This window comes from Balaenoptera ricei, chromosome 4 (assembly GCF_028023285.1).
Source record: "Balaenoptera ricei isolate mBalRic1 chromosome 4, mBalRic1.hap2, whole genome shotgun sequence".
Classification (NCBI taxonomy): domain Eukaryota; kingdom Metazoa; phylum Chordata; class Mammalia; order Artiodactyla; family Balaenopteridae; genus Balaenoptera; species Balaenoptera ricei.
The window spans coordinates 115,735,607-115,752,668 of NC_082642.1; the positions used below are offsets into that span (position 1 = coordinate 115,735,607).

General features: G+C 45.0%; 2 protein-coding genes across 13 annotated transcripts in view; one reads left to right on the plus strand and one right to left on the minus strand.

The window, feature by feature from the left end:
• RIOX2 (ribosomal oxygenase 2) overlaps nucleotides 1–17,062 on the plus strand; it is a 40,120-nt gene that overhangs the window by 12,702 nt on the left and 10,356 nt on the right. For 6 of the 9 annotated variants that reach the window (XM_059921324.1, XM_059921332.1, XM_059921325.1 and 3 more), the window contains 6 exons: nucleotides 5,241–5,344; nucleotides 8,776–8,878; nucleotides 9,635–9,806; nucleotides 11,715–11,803; nucleotides 13,325–13,411; nucleotides 13,872–14,349. In XM_059921324.1, the coding sequence (XP_059777307.1) occupies nucleotides 5,241–5,344; nucleotides 8,776–8,878; nucleotides 9,635–9,806; nucleotides 11,715–11,803; nucleotides 13,325–13,411; nucleotides 13,872–14,030 (714 nt within the window). In that variant the 3' untranslated portion in view covers nucleotides 14,031–14,349. Of the gene's footprint in view, nucleotides 1–5,240; nucleotides 5,345–8,775; nucleotides 8,879–9,634; nucleotides 9,807–11,714; nucleotides 11,804–13,324; nucleotides 13,412–13,871; nucleotides 14,350–17,062 lie in introns of those variants that run through there. The other 3 variants (XM_059921326.1, XM_059921329.1, XM_059921327.1) reach the window with 2 other exon arrangements.
• CRYBG3 (crystallin beta-gamma domain containing 3) overlaps nucleotides 14,275–17,062 on the minus strand; it is a 112,178-nt gene continuing 109,390 nt past the window's right edge. For 2 of the 4 annotated variants that reach the window (XM_059921321.1, XM_059921319.1), the window contains exons 21-22: nucleotides 16,887–17,046; nucleotides 15,454–16,083 (exon numbers count right to left, since the gene is read on the minus strand). In XM_059921321.1, the coding sequence (XP_059777304.1) occupies nucleotides 15,995–16,083; nucleotides 16,887–17,046 (249 nt within the window). In that variant the 3' untranslated portion in view covers nucleotides 15,454–15,994. The other 2 variants (XR_009502952.1, XR_009502951.1) reach the window with 2 other exon arrangements.

Sequence of the window (17,062 nt, forward strand, 5' to 3'; positions counted from 1 at the left end):
AGGAGGCCTTCCCCAGGAAGCCAGGTGGCTCGAGCATGTGCTGGTTCGCTGGCATCCTGCTGCTGAGAAAGTGTGTCTTTGAGCAGTTAGCTGGATGGGATCATAGCCAATCCCCAGCAGCTGGGGTTGTTGAGGAAAAAATCTTGGCTAAGAATAGCTGCATAATTCAATTTTATACCTTTTCCTACAGAACTTAAAATTTAATTTCCTTCAGTGGTAATAAGAAAATAGGTAATTTAAACCATACCGAAGATTCTAACCAAACTGATAGACTTGCATATGGTTATTGTTTTTGTATTTCTTGTGTCTTGAAGTTATACTTAGTATCTAATTCCTACTCAGGGCCTCGTAAATCTTTCTTGATTTTAAGGTCTTTGCCTGCCTGCCATAACTGGGAGAAACAATCTCCCTTTTTAGGATGGGTGCCTATGTTATAGGGGACTTGAATAACTACAACAGTAAAGATACCTTTCTTCATTTTGTTAATGCTCTTGGTCAGCAATCAGCAAACTATGGCCCATAGGCCAAAAATCGGGCCTGCTGCCCGTTTTTGTATATAAAGTTTATGGAAACACAGCCACACTCATTCCTTATGTACTGTCTAGGGCAGAGTCAGCGAGTTGCCACAGGGACCATGTGGCTCACAAACCACAGATATTTACTGTCTGGCCCTTTACAGAGAGAGTTTGCCAACCCTGCTCTTGGCTGATTAATTTTAAGCCAAAGACTAAGCTGTCCATGGCCTCTGAGGCCAGGGCTGAGTTACTCAGACTGACATCTGGCTACTTGCCCTGCCCGAGAAGGTCGGGCTTCATGGTGGTCATAGAGGGCATGGGGCTTGGAGGAGATGGAGCACTGCACGCTAATCATACCCATCCTGATCACAGTTCACTACGAGGAGCCCTGAGTCTCCTGGAAGGAGAAAGACGGCGTTGTGTCCTGCGGGGATATTCAAGCTGTACGTCTATTGAGTTTTTAATCAGTGGAATTCTTCAAATGAAATCTTGCATAAATGCCCTGTGTATGAAATCGAAGATCTGAGTCGCTCTGGGTGGGGGTGGGCTTGGGGGCTACGATGAGCGGTCTGGAGCCCTCCTCAGCCCTCTTCCTTCCTACCCAAGTGGCAGCCTGACTGGTACGTCTGCGAAACCTGAGATCTTGGGATGAAGACCACCCCTATAGTGGAAACACATCTCTGTGGCTTGGGGATCTGACAAACCTGGGTTTGAATTCAGCTGCTGTCACTTATGAGCTGCATGTCCTTGGGCAAGTTATTATCTCTGTCTCAGTTTCTTCTTTATTAAAATGGAGATCATAATGTTTATCTTGTAGGTTGTAAAGATTTAAAAATATTACTTTGATGCTGCCTTTACAGTGAAATTCCGTGGAAGTGATGGCTATATGTCAATGTATTGCTGCCTATCAAATTAAAACAAACTCAAGGTAATTTATTACCTTGTAGTTCTGCAGTTCAGAGGTCCAAAAGGGGTTTCACTTGGCTGAAATCAAGGTGTCAGCAGGACTGTGTTCGTTCCGGAGGCTCTAGGGGAAAATTTATGTCCTCGCCTTTTCCAGCTTCTGGAGGCTGCTCACATTCCTTGGCTCATGGCCCCTTCCTCCGACATCAAAGCCAGCAACATGGAGCTTGGTCTTTCTCATGCTGCCCTCTCTCTGGTTCTCTCTTCCAATACCCTCTTCCACTTTTAAGGATCCTTGTGATTACATTGGGCCTGCCTGGATAATCCAGAATAATCCCCCTGTCAGCAACCTTAATTCACCTTGTCCGTGTAACCTAAGTATTCACAGATGCCAGGTATTAGGATGTAGACATTTTTGGAGACCCTGCCATAATGCCCTGTCTTCATTTCCTCTACTCTCCCACCGTTGGGCACCCTTTCTAGCAGGCTTTCTTCCCCATTGTTCCTCTAGAAATATTCTCAAGGGTACCTGCACGTTGTCAGGTACAGCGGTCAACTCCTAGTCCCCATCTTAGTCTGCCTGTCGTCAGCATTTGACACAGTGGGTCACTTCCACCTTCTCCACTGGCTTCCGGGATGCAACCTTCTCTTGGTTCTCTCTCCACCTTCCTGACTGTCCTGTTCATTCTCCTTCGCTGTTTTGTCCTTAGTCTTCCTACTTCTCTAATTTGGGGTACAGGGCTCATTTCCTGGACTTCTTTGATCAATCAGCATCCCCTCCCAAGGTTTCAAATACCCTCTACACTGATGTATTTTAAATGCTGTTTTAGATCTCTAGCCCACATCTCTAAACTCTAGACTCATAATCCAGCTGCCCACTTAATGTCTTCCCTGGAAATGTAAAAGATACCACAAATTTAATATTCCCCAAACCAAAATCCCATGTCCTACCCTGTCCCCAACCTCCTTCTCCCTGCAAATGTGTCACCATTCTTCTACTTGTTCAGGGCAAAATCCTTGGACATAGATTTATACAAAAGCCTCCTGTCTAGTGTCCCCTTTGCAGACTTTTCTGACATAACAACCATGATGATCCTTTTGTGATCCCGTGAACCCTTTGCCCAGACCTCTACTGTCTTTCTGTTAAACCCAGAATAAAAGCCAAAGTCCTTTTTTAAAAAAATAATCAATGCTTTATTACTTAAATGGAAAATTGATAGCACAGTACGTTTTAATGATCTAATTAATGGAAAATTGTAATAAAATTTCTTAAAAATTTTTTTCAACATCCTAGTATACCACCATATTCATTACCATTGTGTATACTTTCAGAGGCATTAATATCAATGGAATAATTAAAGACAATGAAAATGGAACTCATTTATACCCAGTTCTCCTTTTCTCAAGGCTTTATGCTGCTAGTTTATGTAGCCTTTGGATTGAAGCCAGAAATATTTTTTTTCTTGGTTAAAAAAATTAGCTTTTCTAGTTCTTTCAGAATAAACAAAACAGGACAATGGTATGTCAAATGGCTAATTGTCTTATCATTATAAAAAAGCCAAAGTCCTTAAAATGGTCTAGAAGGGCCTGTAATCTGGCCCCTCTGCTGCCTGCTCACCTCACCTCCCATCATTCCCACCTTCACTCACCTACCTTCCTGACACACTGGCCTAACCGATGCCCCTCAACCTGCCAGGCACGTTCCAGCCTCAGGACCTTTGCACTTGCTCTTCCCTCCGCCTGGAATCCTTTCTCCCCAGGTCGTTGCATGGCTGGCTTGCTCATTTCCTAAAGTCTCTACTGAAATGTCACCTTAGCAGAGTGAGGTTTAATGGACCATCCTGGGTAAAATAGCACCTCTAATCCCAGACACACCCCGCCACCCCCCACTTCCATCAGCATCATTCCCCTCCTCCTTCTGCTTACTTTGTCTTCTTTGCATTCACCATCACTTGACATTATTTATTTGCTGCTTTATTTTATCCTTCTTGCCCCACTAGACTGTCTTCACTGTCTAGTGTACCTTCTCCCTTCTCAAATGTTTTTCTCTTCTGGAATGTGCTCCATCAGGGCAGGTCTTTGTTTTGTTCAGTGCTCTCTCCCCCGGTGCCTAGCACAGGTGCCTGGCATGGGTGAAGGGTTAATCAGGTGTTTGTGGGATGAATAAATGAATGGATGGATGAAATATGTACGTGAGGGCCTTAGTCACAGGGCTGGCACACAGACTGTCACAAATGATAGCTGTAATTATGAGTAATGCATTTGTTCACTTGAAGTACTCGTTTCCCTGTCAGATTGGTGTTATTCAGGGCAAGATAGCTCTTATGAGTACATATATAATTACTCATGTATGTAATTAACATTAAAAGAAAGTGTTTTTTTAAAAAAGTATTTATTTATTTATGGCTGTGTTGGGTCTTCGTTTCTGTGCGAGGGCTTTCTCCAGTTGCGGCGAGTGGGGGCCGCTCTTCATTGTGGTGCACGGGCCTCTCACTTTCGCGGCCTCTCTTGTTGCGGAGCACAGGCTCCAGTCGTGCAGGCTCAGTAATTGTGGCTCACGGGCCCAGCTGCTCCACGGCACGTGGGATCTTCCCAGACCAGCACTTGAACCCGTGTCCCCTGCATTAGCAGGCAGATTCTCAACCACTGTGCCACCAGGGAAGCCCCAAAAAAAGAAGTTTTTTTAATCTGATATTTCTTGAGCTCTTTCTCCAGGACCCATGCTCTTAACCAGTGAGACAGAAGGCTTTGCAGGGTTGCAGAGAGCAGATAAGCGACTCTTCAAGATTTCCTCTCCTCTGCTCAGGCAACTGCTCTATACAGAATGTTCTTTTTCTGGATGGGATTAGGGAGGAGGAAGCTCCAGGGAAGTAGTGATTTGGGGAAAATATTTCTGTTCCGTGGCTTGGGAAAGAAATAGAACAGGGTGGAGGAGAAGTGACTGCCCGAGAAGTGACTGATCTTCAGTTACATATAGTGTTTAGGTTCAAATGAAGGGTTACAGGGTTTTTCATCCATTCTTCCAAACATCTTTTGAGCCTCTGGTGTGTGCTGGATGCTTAGGTGGTTTAGGCCCTGGGGATACAAGATGGATATGGACCCTGCTTGGAAGAGCTCACAGACTCTCAGGGACTGGCAGGTAAAATAAGAATTATAATACAGCCACAGCCACTTGCCCAGCATTGCTCCAAGAGCTTTTTGTTTTTGGCCGTGCCGCGCGTGCGTCATGTGGGATCTTAATTCCCCGACCAGGGATCAAACCCATGGCCCCTGCATTGGAAGTGCAGAGTCTTAACCACTGGACCGCCAGGGAAGGCAGCTCCAAGGACTTTTTTCCTTTAATCCTCAAAATAATTCTGTGAGATTTGGGGCGATTGCTTCCATTTTACACATAAAGGAACTGAGGCCTCGGGAGGTTAAGTAATTTGCTGGGGTCGCCAGCCAGTGAGTGTAGCCTCTGTATGGCTCTGAAGCTGCTACTCCTCACTGCCCCCTTGGAAGGGTGTGGAGGGAGGGAGCAGGCTTCCCAGGCACGGGCTGTCACCTTGATCCCAGGGTGGCTTCAGGTGTATCTGGTCTCAGCTTATGAATAAAGAAAGTGACTTCAGGCTCTGGAAGCCTCTCCAGGATTGGGGTTCATGGTGACAGGTTCACAGACACAGCAGAGCTAGACTGGTGGATACCACAGAGACCAGCATGCAGACCACTGCTCGAATCACCACACAGAGGTTTCTAGAATGCAGAACTGAAACTCACAGCCTTTCTAGCGGAACGAGAAGATATCCTCCTTACTAACTCCTTCCCCCTTTTTTTTTCCTTTAGCCGGGAGACTTGCTGTACTTTCCCAGAGGGACCATTCATCAGGCGGACACTCCCTCAGGGCTGGCCCACTCCACGCACGTGACCATCAGCACCTACCAGAGCAGGTGAGCGCCCACCTGCAGCCTCGCGTCCCCGACAGCTCCGAGCTGTGGCCGCAGCGGCGTGTTCAGGGGACGTGAGGGAGTTAGCTGCTTCTCTCCTACTTATCCGGCCCCGGGGTTTGCAGCTGACTTCCTGTTTCTTCAGCGTCCTACCTGTGCCATTGACCCACTCGTCTGGGCTTCCTCCTGGCCCGTCATGACCCTGACTCTACAGAACGCTGGGAGTTGCCCAGATAAAGGCTCCCATGGTTTGGGAAGATAGAAGCATAGCTGTGGGTGTGGCAGTGTGTTCGTGTTGCCAGGCTGGGCTTGTAGTCTCTCTCCCCACCCCTATCCCCTGCCTCTCTCCCTCCCTCCCTCCCTCCCTCCCTTCTTCTCGTTCTCTCTCTCTCTCTCCCCTCTCTCTCTCTCCTCTCTCTCTCTCTCTCCCCTCTCTCTCTTTCCCCCTGCCTCCTTCAAAATTTTTTTTTGATTGTGGTAAAATATTTATAACATAAAATGTGCCATTTTAACCATTAAGTGTCCAATTCACTGACATTAATTATGTTCACACTGTTGTGCAACCATCACCACTACCTGTTTCCAAGACATTTTCACCTTCCCAAACAGAAACTCTATCCATTGAAACCTCTGGGTCTATTTTAAGGCTTCCATTTTTTACAGTTCATGAAATTAAAGTCAGAAAGGAAGTCTGGAACAGTGAGTCCTAAAAGCACATGTGCTGAGAACAATTCCAATTAAAACCATGTTCCAGTTCAGCAAGTGCCCTCATCACATGACAGGGCCTGGGCAGCAGTGCCCAGTGAGTCATTTCCTGGTAGCAGCGACCCATTAAAAACGCCAGTCATTAATTTATTCATCATGCAGCACTACACCTTGTGCTAGTTGCTGGGATCGTAGGCATGGGACTGAAGGCGCTTTGAGAGAACTTACTCTCCGGAAGTGGTGGAAGGAGGGGAGATAGGCATGTAGTTACCAAACAGTGTGATACATCCCATCCTAGGTTTGCAGAGGAGACTCTGGGAGCACAGAGGAATGCACTTAGCTAAGCCGGGGCCTCGGGGAAGGCTTCGGAAATGACTTGACTCCCAAGCTGAGGGAGATTTACAGGATGAGTAAGTAGAGGTGGGTCAGGAGGTCAGAGTAGGAGAGGATATTCCCGGCCTGAGGGACAGCCGGTCGCCTCCTAACTTCAAAGCTGTATCTTGCAGAACAAGTGAGTAAGCATTCTTCTGCCTCCTCATCTGGCTTTTCAGCGAGAAGTGAACCCCCTGTGTTTAAGAGACAGGAGGAGCTAGCTGGAGTCTGGCCTGAAGTTAGGCTCTCTGCCCACAAGTAGAAGCTAAAGCTTGTTTGGGGTTTCCTTTATGTAAAATGCCCTGTCACCATGGCTGGTTAGGTGCCTTGCGTAGCGAGAAACAGTCTCTGAGTGCAGCTCAAGAAGAGCAGGGGTGACTGAGGGGGTGGGTCGTAGGAACTGGGGAAGGGCAGGCTGCAGGTAGGCTGAACCAGAAGTTCGTTCTGGACCAAAGCAGCTCTGGGCCTTGGCAGCCACATATTGATAGTTTGGCCCCATGAATGTCCATCTTCTGGTGCCCCGCCGTGGATGTTACTCAGCTGCTCCCTCTTTCTCTAATTCTCCCTCTTTTTCATTTCTCTTGGTCTCCTAGTAATCGGTTTTTGCTCCCTTGTTTTCCTTCCTCGGTTTCTATTTACTCACGTCATTGGCTCATGACAAGGCATCCTCAGTTACCTCTCTGACCTCCCTCTATCTCGTTGAACCTATTAGCTTTTGCTTCCGCTGAGTGCCTGACTCGCTGTTTCCCAGTCCCCAGGATGAACTGGTAGCTTTCCCTGGTCCCACCCACCCCCTCTGCAGGCAGCAGGGCTGGGGAAGAGCAGTCTGAGTTACAGAGGACGCCTGCCGGGGGCTGTGGGTAGGCGCCGTGACCCGTGTATCTAAGCTGGATGCCGACCTGTGCCTTTGTCAGCGGGGCTGGTGCTGGGACGGGACAGATGTACCTCGAGGACCATCGCTCCCCGGAGATGTCCCTATGCTTTGGTCCTGGTGCTCCTGAAGGCCTGTGGCGGAGTGCGGGCTTGGGCCTTTTCCTAACCCCTCTCAAGGGCAGCACCGTTGGAACATTTAGGGCCAGCTGTATGAGACAGTGGCCTGTTGATTTGGCTGCTTTACCAAAGTGAACCCCTCCAGAGGTGTTATTTCCAAACTTTGGAAAGGCCCAAGATCCATTTTCCTAGAAGAACACGGAGCCCAATTTAACTGCACTTAAACTCCTCCGTGAGCTACTGCTGCATGACTTGTACCTGGGACCTTTCAAAGGACGGTATTATTTCATGCTGCTGAAAGGCCTGTATGTGTCCTCCAGGTCGAAGTTCAATCAAAGGTGTGAGGTTGGGTGTAGCATTATGTCACAAAGTGGTCAGGCTACCACGGAGGAGTGGACGTCTTGGGGGGAGTGTCTCTCATGTGGCTTTTGTCCTCTTTTGCCACTTTCCCAGGAGGGAAGCATAAAAGTGTTAATTTTGCTTACTGAGTGAGAAGCAAAAGTCATACTGTGAATTTCCATTTTGCATGTAGCCAGCAATTTGAAATCTGCTGGTGACACAGAGGAAAATTTTAAACAGCTCAGAAGTATTTAAAGAGAGCAGCCCCACAGTGTGTGCTTCTCACACTGGCACACATTGAGGCGCGAGCGATTCTAAATGCCCCAGAGAGAGCAGAGGCAACTGAACACTGATGCTCGTCCCGAGATGGTATTTTTGGCCTCTGGCTTCTATCTCCTACCCCAGTAAAACCACTGCCAGAGTTTAACAAGTTGCAAAATCAATTGTTTTGAAATTGTTGAGGTTGGATATTTTGCTGAGGAAGAGTACCCGTCTTTTTTATAAGGAACAAAGGAAAAAGAAGTGTTTAACTGTTCAGATAATTACACAGTCCGGGGATCTTGCTGTTACCCTAAATGTGTTGCCTTTGGAGTTTTGCACATAAAAATCTTTTTAGGTCCTATAATGATTGAGGGTTAAAGTTTCCTGCAAAGCTCTCCTCAAGGCTCTGTGTTATATAGTTGAAGACATTAAAAAAAAAAAAAAATTGGTCCCTTGAACTTCCTACTTTATGACAGTCTGTAATTAATTCTTTGGTATCTTTACGTTTAAGACAAATCATGAAGGAAGCCTAGCTTCCCACCTTTAATTTTGCACCTGAGTGTCTGGGATGGGGAGGAAGGGAAGACTATGATTGATGAAAGCCTTAAGTCTTTATGCTGAGTAATGTGAAATTAGTGGAACTCAAGATGTCAGGGCAGGGGAATTGGTGTGACAGTTTGTAGCTTTAGGCTTTTAGTAATCAGTGTTCTATGCACATTTCTTATGTGTTCACTCTTTTTTTTTTTTTTTCTTGGTACGTGTTCCAGTTCATGGGGAGATTTCCTTTTGGACACCATTTCAGGGCTCGTGTTTGATACCGCAAAGGCAGACGTAGCGCTACGGGCCGGCATACCCCGGCAGCTGCTCCTGGTAAGGAGTAAAGGCAGGTGGGAAAGGAGGGGTAACCACGGCCCAGGCCAGCTGAAGCTGTGGCTCCCTCCTCGGGACCCCAGAATCCTCCCCGTGTGAGCCAAGCTTGTCTTCTCCCGGGCGGGGTGGTTTGCAGAAGGAATGGAGTGCTGCACATTGCGTGCCACCCAAAGGACCGACAGTGCTGTGCAGGCGGCCCGCTTGCCGCACTTCATGGCGGCAGTGGCAGGCACCGGGAACGCTGGCTGAGTCAGTGGTTGAATGAATAACTAACCTGGCTTGGGAACTGTAGCCTCGGCACACGTGAGATCACTAGTTAGGAGAGAGCCTGGCCTTGGTGTGCTCCCTGGCTTTCCTGTCCGTCCTGATTTTACCTTTGAAACAGCGGCCCTGTTGGCTATTTTGGAGAAGATGAGTGCATTAGTGCCGAGCTGAGCAAAGGGTGCTTTCGCGGTCTCAAGCAGTCACCTTAGACAGTGATTTGCTTTTCAAAAGGCAAAGCCGAGACTGTACTATATCCCCAGGGATCCCTCTTTTCAGGCAAAACCCTGAAAATTGATCTTTTCTTGCAAACGGTAGGCAGCTTAAGATGAACGGTGGTTATGAGGAAATAAAGGGATACTGTTCTTAAGGGAGTGACGTGGATCTGCGTCTGCCCTGGGCGGTGGTGCTCAGTGCCGCTACTCCAGAGACTGCGACCTGTGCTGTAAGTAAGGTCGCTGGAGTCTGGGCCCGGACTCACTTCTGTGTTTCTAGCAGGTGGAAACCACAGCCGTTGCAACAAGAAAATTAAGTGGCTTTCTGAGGATGCTTGCAGACCGGCTGGAGGGCACCAAAGAACTGCTTTCAGCAGACATGAAGAAGGACTTTGCTATGAACAGGCTCCCACCTTACTATTTGGGGGATGGAGTAGAGCTTTCAACACCAGGTAGAGCTTGCTCTTTCCTTCTAGGTGGTCAGGGGCTGACGTGGGATATTTTGAGCTTTTCTGGGTGGGCACCTCTTTGAGCTGATGGAATGTATGAAGCATTTGAGGATTAATGTGGGCCCATCCTTAGTGTGAGGTTGGTCAGGACATGCAGCCTGATGGGGAAGGAGAGCCCTGTGATTTGGGGTGAGAAGTATGTGTGTTTACGGCCCCTCTGGAACTCATCAGCTTCAGGAAGTTTTAAGAACTTGAACATTGAAATAATCTTGTTGGAATTAACTCAGGGATGGGTAAAATGTTGCCATCAGCAAGGGAACTACCGGAATGCCCAAGATTATCAGACCTTCTCCCAAGTCCCAGGTGACTATTTTGTGACAGGTTTAAGGTACAGATGACATTGACAGACTTGTGGGTGGATGGTGATATCGGTGTTCTGGAGCAGAGACCACACCACACCCCTGTAGTCGGACAGAGCTGGGTTTATTGACTTGTAACAGGGAAGACAGCACGCCATTGGGGGCTGTAGGCACCTCAGTAAAAGGATGTTGGAAAGGATTTATAGGGTTTGGGTTTGAGTTAGGTGATTTTCAGGAGGGTTCAAGGAAGCAGGGCTTTGCTCGGGATTGAATGCTGTCGGGAAGAAGGAGGGATTCTCGGATTGGGTCTCCTGTAAATCTTAGCTAGTAGCAGGAGGAGTGAAATGAAGCCAAAGTGACGATTGGTAAAGCAGCAGCAGCAGTCACTCAGATTAGCCAGCATAGGGCACGTTTGGTCACTTCTGTGGTTTGGACAGTGTCCTTGCTTTGGCCTGAGTTCTGACCTGATGAGGAAGTGGTCTTGGTTTTGTCTCGATCTCTCTCAGTCACAGCGGGGCCCTGTTTAATATCGGGGTTCTGTGTAATGGCCTGTGTTCAGCAGGAGGACACGGAGACACAGCCGTGAGTGCCGGGCTGGCTCGCAGGCTGCTTCTCTCTTAGTCAGGTAGAGGGAGAGTTTCATTTTCGCTTATTTTCATAAAGGCCTTATCACCAGTGGAGAACCACCGAGATACACACTCTACAAGGTCCCTCCTAACATTGATTCTATGTACATTTTTATTATAGTCTCGGTGTGGGGGGGAGTTTAAAATTTGTTTTTGGTAGCATCTACTCAAAATAGCACGTCTTCCCAGCACATATTTTAATCTTTAGCAGAACAGTGTTCTGAGTATCAGCTTAGGGCCTAGGATATTTTATCTAACGTTTTCCTTGCCTTAGTCCTTATGGTCAGTAAACTTGTGACCCCTCAACTCTTTCTCCAACCAGAAGACCCTGTAAGGCTGGTCTGATTGTAGTGGCTGCTTTTTCACTAAGTTAAATCCAATCTAGGAAAGAGTAGTTTTTTCTGTGGACTTTATTAGGTGGCTTTTTTATGACACTGCACTTGACCTACACAGGCTGAATAATTTGCCATGGTCATGCAACTAGTAATTGGAGGGGTGGTGCACTTTGAGCTCAGGAAGTCCTTTCAGAGTCCACATGTGGAGCAAGCAGGGGATAGAAACTGGAGACGTGAGAGCGTCCTGTGCAGAAGGCACGGTGGCCCTGTCTGTACCGTGATAGTATGTGCTCCCCGGGTACTGGTGACAACTATTTAATGAACTTACAATTAGATAAATCACGACAGAAGTCTGTATGTGTGTCTTCAGTATAAGGATGAGCTCCATCAGGGTGTAAGCTACACTTTTCAGATCACCGTAAACGTCGGGGAGAGCAAATACTTGAGTGAGTTGGAGAGGGCGCCCCCACATTTGGATTTACCTGCAAATTGTTACTGAGTGTACTTCCTAAAGAGTTGCCCCTGCAAGCAAGTTTGAGCCTGCTGCTTTCCTCTCTGAAGGCTGGCTTTCCCTGTCTCTGGGTTTTCCAGGTGGACAGTTACCGGGGTTGGACAGCACTGTGAGGCTGCAGTTTAGAGACCACGTCGTCCTCACTGTAGGACCAGATCAGGACCCATCCGTGAGTATCCAGAGGGGAAGAGGGTTCCGCCCTTCTCAGGGCATTTCCATCGCAGGCCTCAGGTTATCAGACTGACAAATGGCCCTGCCCTCCTCCTGCGGGCATCCACCTCCGCACAGCTGAACGCCATCTCTTTACATCAGATCATGCCCAGATCTCACTGTTACGGTTCCAAAGTTTCCTGCCTGTTGGGCATTTGAGGGCTTGTCCTCGGCCCCACAGAACCCTCCTTCTTTCCCCTAATTAGTAATTAACGTCTGGTCTCTGTCTCCTAATTCAGGCCAGGTTGCCTTTGCTTAGACGGCTGCAGACCCTGTTTATGCGTCTCCCTGTCTCGGTCCCTCTCCCATCCTGTATATGGCGCAGACCTGCCTTTACATACGGTTTTGTTGATGGTCCTTCTCAAAAAAATCTCTATTCTGTAGATGATGGAGAGGGAAGTCTACATTCCATAACCTTGCCCCCTAGCCCAGTGGCTCCCCATACTGGCTGATTACAATCAACTGGAAAATTTTTAGAAATTATAAGTTCCTGGGCTTCGTCTGGTGTGGAGCCTCTGCATTTATTTTTTGAAAGCACCCTACACAACTCTAAAGCCCTTGGGAACTCTCCCATGCCCTGTGGCTTCACCCTGTTCCTCCTAATCAGCTTTCTTGGGAGGTGTCCAGTGAATGTCTGGAGGGGATGAGAGTTGGGGGGCACCTAGATGTCTCCATAACCAGATTGTTCCAGCCATCAGGGCCAGACCTGGAGAAGACTGGTTTATAACATATATATAAAACCTCAAAAGTATATACTCCCACATCCCCATTAAAAAAAAGAAAAGCCTAGTTATTCTGATAACCAGTCAGTTTGAGGCATTCTATTTCAGGCTAAGGCTTTAAGTCCTCATCTGAGTGAGTGAGAGGTGACAAGGAATTTCTAAAGGTTCTGGAAGAGATAATAAACTGCACTGTGTTAAGGTGGGTGGAGAGGGAAGGGAAGTAGAGACCATTCGGGAGCCTACTTACTATACGTGGAATAGACGTTTTTATAGATCACATAGCTGGTATTTCTTAGGAATTAATACTTACTCTGTGGTGTTCATAAATTGTCCATTTATGTATACCTAGGAATGTCAAATTTTTCTGATGCAAAAAGATAGTGCAGGTATGATGAAACGAAAAACTTGAATGTTTCATTGGTAAGTTGATATATAAATGGTTGCTTTTTCATTAAATCAAGTTTCTGAAGATGCTGTTATCTTTTTAAAAGATGACTTGAGTGGTTATTTGCTGCATACAAGTAGTAATCTGTGAGCACTATAATGAAATATGTTCATCCTACATTGCATGTGTATATATATTTATCTGTATCTCATAACTTTTTTTGCCAGAAGGATTCTTTAGTGTTCTATAAATTTCACTTAAGCACTGAGGCATTAAGATTTTTCTTGGTGTTGACCTTTGTTATTGGAAAACCCTCCTAGTATTGAAGTGCTCAATATCTTGGTGTTGACGACTTGCTTTGTTTTTTTTTAAGGACGAAACTCGAGAAAAGATGGTTTACATCTATCATTCCTTAAAGAATAGGAGAGAGACACACATGATGGGAAATGAGGAAACAGAGGTTTGTTCCAACCTAAAATGCATGTCTTTCCTGTGATTTGGTGGTGGCTGGGAAGAATCTGTTACCTTTGATTTATGGGTAATGACATTTTTTATGACTGCAGTGTGGACTTAACATTTCACAAATTGACAGCCCTTGCACAAGGATGATTAAGTCAGACATTTCTGTGCTATATATACCCGCTTTAAAAGGTACTAGGACCTGTGGCCTAGTAGGAAAGGTGTAACAAATGTGAAAGCGTTTCAAATGATTAATATTTCTTACTCTATAAAATAGAATACTTTTCATGAAGTCTGAGTTTTCATATGGGAATTAGCAACTTTTGTAAGTTATCTAATAGTTTTTGTAAGTAGCTTATCTGAAACAAGTTTCATACTTGTGAAGGATATCAGTAATGATGTATTGAGAATTATGGAAAATGCCACCTAAGTGACTAAATGGTTTATCTGTCTTTTTTCAGTCTCATGGACTTCGCTTTCCTTTATCACATATCGATGCACTGAAGCAAATTTGGAACAGTTCAGCTATTTCTGTCAAGGACCTGAAACTTACTACAGATGAGGAAAAGCAAAGCCTGGTATTATCCCTCTGGACAGAATGTTTAATCCAAGTAGTCTAGTGCCTTTTAATATTTATATATAAAATAGTAGACACTTGATTCTGCAAAGATTTACGTGCTAGGGAGCCCCTGTTGCTTTGAACCAAGGACATAATGAATGTAACTTTCCTTACCTGTGTATCTAAGAATGTAACATGAGACCTACCTGTTACAGGTGACCAGTTGGCCATATGTACTAACAAACAGAGGTACATAGAAGAACGAACAGCAAATTACTAAATGTCCCAGAAGGTGACAAAAACCGTACTTCTTGACAAGTTTATTTAATCCAGTGTGGTAGAAAAGGCACAGCTCAATAAATGTATCATTTAAATTTAAATGTCGTTACCTGGCTTTGTCTTTGTTCTTTGGAAGAAACAACTTCTTTAAAGAGCCTCACTGGCTCTAGAAAAATTTTAAACAATTAACATGAAGAATTTTTTAACTTGGTTTTTTACAGTGAAAATATACATACCTTTGTGTATACACAAGGCCTCCCATTAAAATAAAGTTAGTTACCCTATAACATCAATTTCTTCTTTAAATAATACTGCCACACTAACAGGCACTCACATCTGTGGGCATAAAATAGTTTTACAGATGTTGCTTGAAAGATGACAAAAGAGCCTGAGATTGAAGGGAAGAAAAAAAAAAAAACCAATAATATTTACATGGAAAGACCAAGTCTCTATAAAAAATACTCAAAATAGTGGGTCTTTGAGTTTAAACAGTTCACTGTTACTTTACATTCTAAAGTGCATATAGGTTGATATTTTTAAAAATATCATTGGAGAATTTAATCTTTCTATATATAAAAATAGAGCAGACCTTTTTCTGCTTTCTGGCAAAAGTTGGAGATGAAGGGAACAGTTGTCTCAATGTAAGTTTAAAACCAACTCTCAGGAGGGAAAAATGCTTGAGAATTGTATAGTGATGGTGGTGATGATTACTTGAAACTAAGTCAAAGACATTATCCTACCTGATTTTCCTTGAATGAAAGCTATTTAAAATGAGAGTGAAAAACTGAGTTTTCTGTCACATTTTGTAAAGTAAAATGGTATAGTCAAGGATCAAATACTACTTGGTCTTAATTTGAACATTTGAAATTTCCCTTTACTTCAGGCAAAGAAAAATTTGACTATTCTTACACGTAGGTGACAGAGTCTTTATAAACACTTCTTGAGGGTAGATCAGGTGAGGTCTCAGAACCAGGATAGGTTAAGCCCTGGTTACAGTCTTGTCACCCAGAAGGGTGCAGTGCAAGGACAGCCGCAGGCTATTTGTGCTTTTTTAGTTTGAAGGACCGAGCAAAGAACAGCCACAGAAAACACTCCTATACTTGAGCCTTTTCCTTACAAAGCTGAGGTCCCTCCCTGGGGTCAGTTACAAGTGTGAATACTTACGGTGCTTCAGTTAGAAAAGCTTCAGTAGGGAACCTTCAATGTTTATCTAATACAGCAGCTTAATAGTAAGGTTTATTAAATATGTTTTCAGATATTGCTAAAAAAATTATTCATCTTTTTAAAAGTATGACTTGACCTATAGGACTCTGCTTCTCTGTGCCTTGCACTTAACATACACACACACACACACACACACACACACACACACACACATCTACTAGGAGATTAATAACTAACACAGGATGACAGCGTCACCAGTGTCCTATAATGGCTATCAGGAATAGGATTCGTGTTTGGTGGAAAGGAGAGAAAACAGACTTCAAGAAACTTGCTCACCGAAGCTGGAGATCAAGCAGGAGTAGAACCTTTCCCAGAAATTGTTAATGCATTCTTCATAGGAACACTGAATGACTGGCAAGAATATCTTGAGCTTTTCCATGGTTAAGAGCAGTAGTCTTCAAGGTTGGGGCAGAAGTTCATTCTGCTCAGTGATCCCAGAAGCATGAGGACAGGTAGCTTCCTTTTCACGGGGCATGAGGGTCCTTCTCCCTTTGCTCTCTCGCAGGGATGCTACAGATTCTCTCACAATATTTCAATGTCCCATTTCTGTGTTTCTTCTCCCTCCAGGGGCTCATTTACAATTACGTGAGTTTTGTCATAATAATTTCCTCCTAAAATAGAAATTCCAAAAGGAAAGATCATTTGTTCACACAGGTGCTTAGCAGTGTCACAGTTTTCACAAGCTTTTGCTCAGCCCACTCACTGTTGGGGTAGATTAATATGTCGTTTGTAAAGCGGTCTGAAATGGGAAACTGAGGTTACACAGGCGTAGCTATTCTTCACCTCAAATCAGACATTATGACTGACTGCAAAGCTAAGCGGTGTGTCTAACAGATGTCTGCATAAGCGGCGCGCCCTAACAATGGGACTCTTAAGGATACAGCGCTCTGAGAGTGCCCTAGCTCAGTGTCAGGCACTGGCTTTTAGTTTCTTCACCAAGAGTGGCTATGACTACCTCAATTAAAGCAACAGCACTGAACAATATTGGCCCTGACCTTGCTGAACTCAAAAACAAGTTTAAATGATAAATTTAAAGGACCATAAATGTTAAGGAGCACAGTAATTCACCACAGAAAGTGAGAAATATTTCTTTAGGAAATGGATGACATTTTATGGTTGATGATGCTTCAAATTTAGAAATGTTCTCAAAGATCATGTAGAAAATGAAAATTTTACAACTGTACTGATAAACAAAAACCTTTGTAGGCTTGGTCCTTAGGCTTTTCCTTGATCCATATATACCTAATTGTTTTGTTTGTTAAAATAGCATATCTCGACTTTTTCAAGCATAATTAAAAATGATTTAATATTTCCCTTGTGCGTAAGGCCTTCTTTTACCCATAAGGAGGAGGAGGCTTGGAATTTAAAATGAATATCCAAGGACACAGAACACTGGGTTTCATCACAGGCCTACCTTTAACATCAAGGACAAGTTGGTCACTGAGGTAGGAGCTGATGGTCCCATTTTTGTTCAGTCTCCACTTCTGCCTGAACTGCCCATGTTCAGTCCATAGGGCAACTTTAGCTCCAGGTATGTCTCGACCACCAATCACATCGAGACATGTGTCACTGGCCTAAAAGGGTCAAGAA